Source organism: Manacus candei, unplaced genomic scaffold (genome assembly GCF_025592945.1).
Source record: "Manacus candei isolate 608988 ecotype Guabito, Panama unplaced genomic scaffold, ASM2559294v1 h1tg000018l, whole genome shotgun sequence".
NCBI classification, from domain to species: Eukaryota; Metazoa; Chordata; class Aves; order Passeriformes; family Pipridae; genus Manacus; species Manacus candei.
In genome coordinates, this window is record NW_026138066.1 from 11,128,298 (window position 1) to 11,139,601 (window position 11,304).

The following is an 11,304-nucleotide window of genomic DNA, read 5'->3' on the forward strand; positions in this document are numbered from 1 at the left end:
TGGTGTTTGGGAACATTTTATTTTGTACATGACAAGATTTTACACCAAGTCAGTTAAATAATACAAATTTACATTCATGAGGAATGTTTTTAGAAAAGTGAACTTAAAAAAACCCTCCTTTACCCTTAAACCCCATACCATCCCTCAACATTTTACAGTGGAAAAAACCAAAACAATCTAATTCACATTCCCTCTTAACCCCCCAATGCAGGACAGTAGTTGAGTGTAGTTTACAGTTCATCTTTCACATCTGTGGATTCCTGTCAAGACAAAGAAAGAATCAGGATATTGCTTTCTGAAAGTGGAAAAAGGTTACAAGAGCTGTTCCAGAGAACAGAAACTTTGTATTACTGTAATCACAGGTTATACTGCATCAAAGTTAAGTAGCTATAGTACAATAAGCATTCTCCTGTAGGAAATTACATCTCTGTAAGCTATAGATTTGCACTAGTCTCAAGAGGTCATCTTGCAGGTCTTTTCCCAAGAAACTAAGGTATGGGAAGGGTTTAGCATATCCATCAAGACATCATTAAAACTGCAGCCATTAACTAAGTGAAGGCTGACTTCACATGATAGTTGAACTGTTTAGAAGCAATGCTGCTGTCTGTAGTCTTGCTACAAGTCTGTATTGTAAAAGCACTTGAAAAACTACATTCTTGCTGATCTTTGTTCATGACACTAGATTTTAGTGTGAGGTTTTCTAGGCTTTTCTTGGAGGGGGGGGAAAGGTAGCACAAATTCCATATCAAACTGTATTGTAAGAAGATGACACTTGGATAAGGTGGAGCTAAATTAAGCTTAAGAGATAAAAGCTTTGGATTATCTGTGATATTTCCACAGCTTACAGACAAAAACAAAGTGAACAAATTTATTTCCAGGAAGCACCACAGACAAAACTGCACATAAATATTGGCAAGAAAGTGTCAAACAAACCCCTACCTTCTGTGTTTCACTGTCTTCAGCATCGGCATCCACTTCCTCTTCATCTTGCTCTGCGTCCTCAGCTGCATCTTCAGGCTCTTCAGGTTCCTCTTCCACCTGTATGACAGTCACAAGCAATTTGCTTTACTTGTTTAGGATGTTTGCTAGTTGTGGACTAGCTAAATACAGGCTATGGAAATATCCTAATGTTTGCCCCAAGCTACCTGAAGGAGAAGGCAAGTTCTGTTTAGCACTGACCCACTGTCATGCCTTCTCCAGCAAAATACCCAGGATAAGTTCTTGCATAGCATTATGAGAACCCATATTACTTACATCCACTTAGAAATTTCTCCATTAAAGAGATAGGCACACATGCCTCTGATCCCTAATTTACTCCTGTAGAACCACCACCTAGCTAGGGACAGGACAACACTTGAGAAGCGTAATGAGGCAGCAGAATCTCAAGCAACTAGAAAGAAGAGGTGGGGAAGGGAAAACATGAGTAGGAAGTCCAGATTCATGGCTGGGCTTCTGGTGGCCCACTTATGTGGCAGGAAGCTGAATGCATGTGAATCAAGGAGCTGCACTTTTTAGATGTAGCAACAGTAAAGTCCATTATCAGCCCCAAGTTGAAGACAAACTAACCTTTGCATCCAGGTCAATATTTAAACTCAAACGAAGCATTCTTTCTATTCGGTCTCCATATTCCTTAGTGTCTGGCAACATATATCCTGATCTCAAAGTTGCAGTTTCAAACAATACCACTGCAAGATCTGAAACGGTTTTGTCATCTTCATTTTCCTAATGTGGAAGAATATGAAAAACCAAAACAGACCTGTTAATTAGGCTGCGTGCAGCTAAGTAGTCAATGTTTCACTACTGTTATTTATTTACCTTGACTCGCCTGAGCATGTCCTTGATCAGTGGATGCCTGGGGTTAATTTCAAATGTCTTCTTTTGGCTAGCATAGTAACTGAGAAAAAGAGAAGTCACATCACTAAGTTTTAAAGTACAGGACCCACCTACATCTTTAAACCCATGAACACTGGTGACAGTCACAGCAACAAGTATATTCCCCCCATCCCACTTTAATACTAGCTTAATTCTAAAAACATTCAAGCTACTAAATTCATCTTCTCTTGTCAACAAATGACAGATAGCAAATGTCACTGATGAGTCTTGCTCACCAGGCAGGTTTACATACTGAGCTTTGAATTAAAAAATGTAAGGCTATAATGGAGACTACCTTGGTTATAAGTGACCTTAAAAACACCAAGGATCATCTGAACCAGATGGAAACTTGGTATGGGCACAGTAAGCAAGGGAGGCCATCAACTGCATTTCATGTCTGCTACTACATAACTGAAAGCTTACTTTGTGGATATATCCTTCCCAGTTTGGTAAGCTTGAGCCTTCATGATTCTTTCCATGTTACCAGACCATCCATACTGACTAGCCACAAGAGCACATGGAGACTGGGTTAAACGCTGAGATAGCACAGCTTTTTCAATCTGTAGGGAAAATAAGTGCCTTAATTTTCAGAGATAATAGCTTATACAGCGAATACAGTAAATAACTCTGAAATTTCGGTCACTTCAATATTTTGTGAGAAACATCTAAGATCATATTCTAACTCAGTATCTTTCTGAAATAAAGGTATTAAGCATGTTTATCCATAGGGACAGAGAAGCTACTGTCAAGTGCTCAAATAATCTGCAAGAGCATTGTAGCAAGTACAGTAGCATTTAAAAATAATCACTGCATGTAACAGAATAGTTTACCTTGTCTTTTAGAGCTTTGTCTTTCATCCAGTTTAGAAGTGGTTCGAATTCCTTTTCCAAGGCTTCCCGACTCTCCTTAGACTTTTCACTTTCTTCAAACTTAACTCCTTCTTTTGCTACATTCTGAAACCTCTTGCCATCAAACTCTGGCAAAGCCTGAATACAGTACTCATCTACAGGTTCAGTCAGATAGATCACTTCATAGCCCTTTTTCAGCAGACGTTCAACAAATGGTGAGGACTCAGCCTAAGAGGACAAAACATATAAGATTCCAGTTTAATTGCATTTGTATCAGCAGCTACTGAAACCTGTACAACTATTTGACAAACGTTGGTACAAGAAAAACTGAACTGCAGTAGCAGCATAAGCATGGAGGCTCCACATTTACAGCAAACACATAATTCACAATGTTCATAGTACTAAAACTAGAAACTGTAACATTTTTTACCCCTTTCTTCTTTCTTTCACTCTCACATACCTCCTTTCTGCTGGCCCCTGCCATGAAGTAGATTTTATCTTGTTTCTCTTTCATTCTTTCCACATACTGATCAAGGCTTGTGAGGTTGCTCTCATGATGAGAGGACTGGAAGCGAAGAAGTTTAGCCAGTCGTGTACGATTGGAGTGATCCTCAATAACACCAAGCTTTACATTAGTACCAAACTCTTTCCAGAATGTGTCATTGTATTTTTCCTCTGCAATTTTCTTGATCATATCAAGAGTTTTGCGAACAAGTTTCTTTCTGATCACCTAAAAAAAGCAGCATTATTGAGTTACAACAATAAGCATTTGAAGAGCCCTCAATTCAACCCCACTAAAAAGAACGGATTCCAAACACTTAGTGTCTCTGATCTAAAGTAGACACAGGTATTTTGAGAACAGCAGTGTGTGAGTTTCCTGTAGTTTAATTTCACAGTCCTTATGTAACAAAAAGAAACAAGCTGTTATTCTCCTAAGGCTTGCTACGATCATGTGCTTACAATGAAAGAAATTAAGATCAATTAGCTTACCTTTAACAATTTATGCTGCTGAAGTGTTTCACGGGATACATTCAAAGGAAGATCATCAGAATCCACCTAATTGGGGAAGCAAATTTTAAGTACACCTGACAGCATTTAAAGATCAAAAAAAATAATCAAATGATAGTAGGACATTTAATACTTACAACACCCTTAACAAAGTTAAGATATTTGGGCATCATGTCATGGAAGTCATCAGTGATGAAGACTCTTCGAACGTACAGCTGAATTAAAAGAGAAAACAGCAGCCAGGTTACTTATTTAGTGACTTATTTTTTACATGAAACCATGTCCACACACTTGCTTGTCCTACCTTAATGAAATCACTTTTTTTGGATCCATATTCATCAAACAGTCCACGTGGAGCAGAATTAGGTACAAACAAGATGGATTTGAAAGTTACTTCCCCTTCAGCAGTGAAGTGGATGTATGCCATCGGGTCATCATGTTCCTGTGGAGAGAAAATGCTTTTCAATGACATGGGGAAAATATCAGAGTTAATATATTTCCAGTAATAACCTTCGTTTGCCAAATAAATGCCATTATTTTGCAGCTAATCTACCTAACCGTGCTTTGTTAGAATCTATCATGGAGACAGGAGTTAAAATTACAAGAGCCTAGTTACTCACAAAAATAACCTTCCTAAGGACCTACTAAGTTTTGTTATTTTTCAACAAGCCAATCACAAGATAGCCAACAGCACAATAACCAATATAATATCATCATAGCACAGTTAAGAGACTCCCAAGTAAACACATTATGCTGTACTGACACAAAGACATTTCTAGAAAGCTGTAGCTCCCTTTTTCTTCCACCATGTGCAACAAGCACCACCATTCAGACTAAATATAAGTTTTCCTGTTAACATTTAGACACACCAGCAAGCTTCACATAAGATGGACCATATTACTTCCCAAACCTAGGACACTCAACACTTGGGTGTCAATATATTTTCTCTGGAAAAAAGATTAACTCCAGACTGAGATGTTATACCTTCCAGGCTCTGCAATTCCATGTCCTGACAGCAACTAATTAATTCTTCAGAAACAGCCCATCCTATAAGCGCTCAGTTTTATTTACAAAGCAAGAGATACCAGAGTAAACCATTTGCTTTGGAATCATCTTGAGGCTCAGAGCTTACCTTGGAAAAGGTTTTGTAAAAAGCTTTGTATTCATCTTCTTCAACTTCTTTAGATGGTCTCTGCCAGATTGGTTTTATGTCATTCATTAGCTCCCAATCCCAGACAGTCTTTTCAACCTGGGTAAGTAAACACCACACAGTATGAAGAGACTCATTCTTTACTTCAGCTTAGGTCAATTAAAGACACTCCACTGAAGCCAACACGTAAAGTAGCATGTAAAAACCACCAAATATGCTAATTTACAAAATTGTGCAATGGCCTGGACATTCTCAATCAAGTATATGCATTAGTGCAACATGTGGGAACAAATGTTTAGTCGACACTGTATTGTGTTGTTCTATGTACATTTAACACATTCACTGAGTACCAGTATTTCTGTTCTACTGCCGCTCTGGAAAAAGCTTCCCAGCAGAGTATACTTAAACTAGTCAGTGTCAGCTTACTGAAGCCTGCTACCATTTCAAGCAGTTCACTGAAATACTTATAATTAGCTCTGTGACCACTGCCCCACAAGGCTCTTGTCAGTCATCTGCCTGACCTCAACCAAGTCTGCTTCATTTACAATCCACTATCCTGCCAAGACATCTCCACTTAAAAGGGATTGGTCCTTGAAAGTGCACACTACTGAAATGCACCTCTGCAAAATCAGTGAACCAGCTGAGTTCCAGAACCCCAAGTTTAACAAAGCTTACCTTCTTAGTTTTTGGTTTCTTTTCTTCCTCCTCTTCTTCAACTGCAGCTTCATCATCATCTGTTTCTTCTTTCTCCTTTGCTTCCTCCTCTTCAATGGGTTCTTCAACAGTCTCTGTCTAAAGAGACAACTGAAAGTGGGGATTTGAACACCTTGACTTCCTACCAGGGATGTTCTAGTATTCTCTCAAACAGCTTAATCTCTCACAGCACTAGTTTGATTTGTGCTATTTGTCTATTGCAAACTTTTCTCTACACTGTTTTGTTAAATTTTCATGAATACACACTTTCCTTCAACTAACTGGAAGATGACCATCCTCAAATTTAAGTTTTTCATAAAGCTAATCAGAAACTTGGTGGATTTTAAACTGGTGTTACAGCAAGAAAACATCAGAACAGGCCTAACATTTAAGACAATGCCCTATTTTTAGGAGGACACCTACCATGACCCCATTTGAAAACTTAAAGCTTCCATCTACCAAACAAAGCCAGTGGAAGAACAATCCTTCCTAGTAATCAGTAGTCTTTTTCCTTTGATAAAGTTCTTTGAGTCAGAATAAAGCCAAGTTCCTTTAAAGTTTGTGATTTTAGCAACAGACCAATTTTTGGAGAGAAACTAAGTAGTAAAATACTAGCCAGAAGAGTCAGGAACAGAAGAATTTTGGCAATTAGGCAAGTAGCAGCTCTCTGACATGTCCTCACCCTTCCTGAAAGATCTGGCCAGACAGCTGTGACAACCCAAGCTCATACTGTGCAAGGCTCAGTTAAATGCTCCCTTACCTTGCTGCTCCACACATAGATGGGGAAGTTTATGAACTGTGAGTATTTCTTTACAAGATTTTTCACAGTATCCAGCTCAAGGTAATCAGATGCTTCCTCCTTCAAGACAAGGCTAAAGAAAATAAAAAAATCCTTCAGTTTAAGTGCCAGACAAGTATTTTGACGTAGTTTTATAGGAGAAGATGCATTTTCCTGTTGCAGCTATAGCAATTCAGATTTATGCAAGTCAGTTTTAATAAGTTCAGCTCAAAGAATCCCTTAAAAAATACAATCCCTTCTGAACTACTCCAATGACAAAGGGCTATTGTTTTCATCACTTGAGGCAGAACACAGTATCCAAAAGTCTATAGGAAAACCTTAAATCATATTGGTACTCATCAGGATCTTGATGCGCTTTCACAGGCTTTGCTTGAAAACGGAGCACCAAGATCAACTTTTTCATGCTAAGTGCCTTCTCCAGGAAAACAGCCTCTAAACCTAGACCAAGTAAATTTATCTGCTCATGAAAGCAATGAAAACAGGACTGTCAATCTACCCGTAATTTGAAATTTGCATCAGGCCAGTCTCACTGGTGCATAAATAGCAGCCAGTTTCCAAGACAAAGCTCTACAGCCACTGTGTAGGTTTTGCCAGTTGTGCTGAGGAACTGAATGAGCCTGCATGCAGCTGAACTGTCCGGAATTACTTGCTGACAGTTCTTAGGATGCTCATGGTTTTCTTATGTTGGATGCAGTTTACAATCTGCATGTTTCTATTAAACTCAATAAAGCTGTATTACAAGAATCAAATACTATGAGTCACAACACTGAAGTCACTCACACATTTTAATAAGAAAACTGTATCACACAACTTATTTTAAATCCAAAGAAACTTAATACTTACGTTATGGTTGTGCCACGTCCCAAAGTGTTCCCTCTGGGGTCATCAATCACAGAGAATTCATTTGAATCTGACTCCCAAATATGTTGAGTGTCATTGTTGTGTTTTGATGTGACAATAACTCTGTCTGCTACTAAGAAAGCAGAATAAAAGCCAACACCAAACTGGCCAATTAACTCAGATGTTGACTGGCTATCATCCTGCATTTCAGTCATCTTGTTTAAGAATTCACTTGTACCAGACTTTGCAATGGTACCCAGGTTTTTAACTAATTCCTCCTTTGTCATGCCAATACCCGTATCTGTAACATGAAGCATGTTCTTCTCTTTATCACACTGAAAAAAAAATAAAGAAAAACGCAGTTTGACTTCACTTTGAATCTTAATACATAACACAGTGCCCCCTAAAAATGGCTAACTGTATTACCCATTCAAATATGCCTGGCTACAATAAAAGGAATTTGCAGTAACTACAGAAATGAGGAAGATCCTCCCTTCCAAATATTCCAATACTTCAGTTAGTGTTTATAAAATCAGAAATATATTTTCACCATTAAAACAAGAGTAGTCTTTGATAAATCTAATTGCAAGGGTCTTGATGTGGTCCTAGTCTGTATTTGCATCAGTATGAAACCAAAAAATTTAGATTTAATGATGGACCATCTTTTTATATTCCTCCCATCACTCCTCTGAAAGAGATGTTTGTATCTAATGCATCTTACCTTGATTTTGACTGTAAGTTCCTCATTACCAGCCAGAGCATTTTCATCAGTTAATGATATCAACCGTATCTTATCTAAGGCATCCGAAGCATTTGAAATAAGCTCCCTCAGGAAAATCTGAAATAGAAACCAGTAGTCAGGAATTCCAGAAGAGACACACACACTCTCCTCCATGTTCTAATGTGATCTACCGATAAAGGCACTAACCTCTTTATTTTTATATAAAGAATTGATAATTAGCTTCATCATTCTGTTCACTTCTGCTTGAAATGCAAACTTCTCAGATTTTTCTCTGATTTCTTTGATCTGGGATGCATTTAGGCCGTCTAATTGGATAGCTTCTTCCTCTCTGTTAGGACAACGAAAACCTGTCAAGTAGTCTCATCCACAAACAGCATCACTAATTTTATCATCAAGCAACAGCAGTAACAGCCTAGTTCAAACAACATGAAGACCCTTTGCCACCGATGTAGCCCAAAATTACACGATGAAATGACCTAAGTGCAAGAGCAGCTACCCTCAACTGCACAACCTTAACCTAGAACTGGAGTGAAAATTCATGACTGCAAGTGAGACATTTTCATAAAAAGAAGTCCAGGGAATAATTCAGATACGTTAAAGCCACTGCAATCCTCAGCATGCAGTGCACCTCACAGATGAGGCAGTTCATGGGCACAGAGCTATTTCATTAGTAGGTGCTACACCGATGCCATTTACGACATGCAAGACTAAACTCCATGAACATACTGGTTTTTATATAGCTTATCGATATTGGACAAAACCAAGTTGAACTTTCCTGAGCCTAAGTCCTCAGGGTCACTTCATGGTCTTTTCCAGAAGTATTTTCTTTCCCCCAGCTGACCAGATCTCTCTTTTGAACAGCAGTCCCTCCCCATTTCTGAGGCCTCAGGCATTACTGAGCACGAGTGTCCCGCGTACCAACCTCTGCACAACTTCATCATCAGTTCGAGACCCTTCTCTGCTTTTGCCCAAGTCATCTTCCACGGTCCCATCTACATCCACCTCCTCGGCTCTGACCGACACTGGGAAAACAAGGAAACCGATGCTCTAAGCCCCCGCACCGTCCAACTTCCCCGCTTAACCCTCCCCACGGCGTTCGGCTCAGCTCCGTCGTTCCACCACTCCCTCCCCCGGAAAGTTGAGCGCAGCTGGAGACACGGGAGGTGGGCAGGGGCCGCCCCCTCGCTCCCTCCCCTCCGCCCCCGCCCGTGACGGCGCATGAGCCGCCCCGGCCCCCTCCCCCCGCCGCCCCAGCCCTGGGGACAGCCCGGCCCGGGCACGGGCTCGGCACCGCTTCCCGTCCCCGCAGGGCAGAGCGCGGGGGCTCCCCTTCCCCGAGCGGCCTCCGTCCCCCTCACCCCAGCGAGCGGGGGAAAGGGGCCCTGCTGGCCGGGACCCCGACACCCGCCCCCCCTCCAACCCGTCAGAACCTTCTAGAAGCCCGCGGGCACTCACCGGCCAGGAGCAGCGCGCACGCCAGAGCGAGCCCCCACACGGACCTCATGGCGGCCGCGGGGACAAGCGAAGAGGCCGCGGTGACGAGCGAAGAGCTCCCGGCACCGCTCCGAGCCCGACCCGCGCTGCTGCCGCCGCCGATGGCGCTGGAGCGGCCGCGGCCCTCCCCCTTCGCCTTATCAACCCCCGGGCGGGGGGCGCCGCGCTGCGCCCACCAATGGCTGCGCACCACGCCAAATACGCAGCCAATGGGGAGGCTGGAAAGGCGGGGCCTGCGGTCGCCGCCGCCAATCGTGGCTTTCCATGTGCGGTTTCCTGCGGTCGGAGCGTGGCCGGCGCCCATTGGCCGGGCGGGGCGGCGCTGGGCCAATGGCGCGCGTGGGGGGGCGTGGCCCGGGCCGCAATGAATGGGCCGCTGCGCCGAGCGGCGGGGCCACGTGGGGCGCGGCAGCCGAGAGCGACGGGCGCCGTGTCCACAGGGAACCGCTTCCGGGGACACGCGAGACGTTCGCCGGGGAGACGGGTGCTAAGGCAACGGGAACTTCCGGTCGCGGCGGCACCCCCGGGTGCGAAAGAGGAGCGAAGGGTCATGGTTACGGCCGTAACTAGCGGGGCCGACAGCGGAGGGGCGGCGCTGGCGGGTTCCGCCGGTAGCCTCGAGTATGCGCATGCGCCTTTCCTCCGCGTTGCATGCCGGGAGCTGTAGTTCGCGCCGTCGGAGGCTCGCGGCGCCCCCTTGCGGGAACGCTATGACAGGACCCTCCCTCTCTCCCGTGCTCGGGGTCCCCCGGCACAAGTGTCCCTGTGCCCTTGGCCTTGGCTCTCCGCTCCCCTGCCGCGTGTCCAGTGCCCTCACACGGCCATGACAGAGACTGGCTGGCTTCAGCCGAGCCTCCCCGCAGCCTCGTCCGTGGGGACGCTCGGTGCTGGTGCAGGATAAAGCAAGGTGGGTGCTTGGCAGGTCTCCCTGATTCCCAGCACTCACCAGGGCGACCATCCTCCCGGGAGCTTGTTGGCACTCCTCAGCCCACCCTCAGGGCTGTTGTTTATCCATCAGGGGCCCGCTGGTGTGCGGGGACACGGGGACAGCTCCCCTGTGCCGGCCCTGCCAGGGAGGGACAGCGTGATGAGCAGCTGGGATCTGTGGTACCGCTGCTCAAGAGATGGGACATTCCCATCCTTTTCCAGTGTCCCTTTCAGGGATTGCAGCTTGTGAAAAAAAACCACAATGCGTGCAAATCCTGCAGTGCGTCGGTGTTAACAACTTATGTTAATGAAGTGCTTGAAACCACTTCTGACCCCCTACCCACCCACCTTGCCATACTTAAAAAATCTGCCCAGGCTCTCATGTGCCAGTCACCCGTTTCAGTTTACACATGTACAACACTGGATTGGGGAAAAAAACACTAACAAAGTGACAATCACTGATTTAATGGACTTTGTACTTGGAGAGGAATGTGTTGGAAAGATACAGATCTGTGATGTTCAGTACAAAAAATAAAAATCCTCACTGGGTTTACAACTTCACAAACACAGAACTAGGTCTATCAGTAGCTAAAAGTCTTGGCAAAATGAAGTTTAGCACCTTTAGTTTTACAATGGGCCGGGTAGTTTTTTGTTGTTGTTGTTGTTGTTGTTTGTTTGTTTTTTTTTTTACTTCAAAACTCAGTGATGTACCTTTTTGTCCTGCTGGTAATTAAAGTACATAGAACTGGAAAGGAGCCTCTGTATTGTGGTAAATAATGGTTATCATTGGGTTCTTCTTAATGAAGTGTCACGGTTCAACCCCAGCTGGCAACAAAGCCCCACACAGCCACTCCTCACTCCTCCCCCAGGGTGAGGGGGAGAATCAGAAGAGTAACAGTGAGAAAGCTCCTGGGCTGAAACAGAGATAGTG

At 43.7% G+C, this 11,304-nt stretch overlaps 1 protein-coding gene across 1 annotated transcript; it reads right to left on the bottom strand.

Annotated features, from left to right (window-relative positions):
• Positions 1 to 9,765, bottom strand: HSP90B1 (heat shock protein 90 beta family member 1). Its single transcript, XM_051784369.1, has 18 exons — positions 9,408 to 9,765; positions 8,875 to 8,974; positions 8,139 to 8,280; positions 7,932 to 8,048; positions 7,214 to 7,545; positions 6,332 to 6,443; positions 5,554 to 5,670; positions 4,861 to 4,977; positions 4,033 to 4,170; positions 3,866 to 3,943; positions 3,711 to 3,776; positions 3,181 to 3,450; positions 2,703 to 2,948; positions 2,296 to 2,432; positions 1,816 to 1,894; positions 1,567 to 1,722; positions 940 to 1,038; positions 1 to 260 (listed from the first exon to the last, which is right to left on the bottom strand). Exons 1-18 carry the CDS (start codon positions 9,748 to 9,750, stop codon positions 231 to 233), a joined length of 2,679 nt encoding a protein of 892 aa, XP_051640329.1. The 5' UTR covers positions 9,751 to 9,765; the 3' UTR covers positions 1 to 230.
• Between the last annotated feature and the right edge of the window lie 1,539 nt (positions 9,766 to 11,304).

Coding starts and splice junctions, on each gene's coding strand:
- HSP90B1 (XM_051784369.1), bottom strand. CDS start 9,750: ATGGGCGCCGGCCACGCTCCGACCGCAGGAAACCGCACATGGAAAGCC. Junction 3,944..4,032: donor AAAAAAGTGATTTCATTAAG/GTAGGACAAGCA, acceptor CTTTTAATTCAG/CTGTACGTTCGAAGAGTCTT. Junction 1,723..1,815: donor ACATGCTCAGGCGAGTCAAG/GTAAATAAATAA, acceptor CTTCCACATTAG/GAAAATGAAGATGACAAAAC.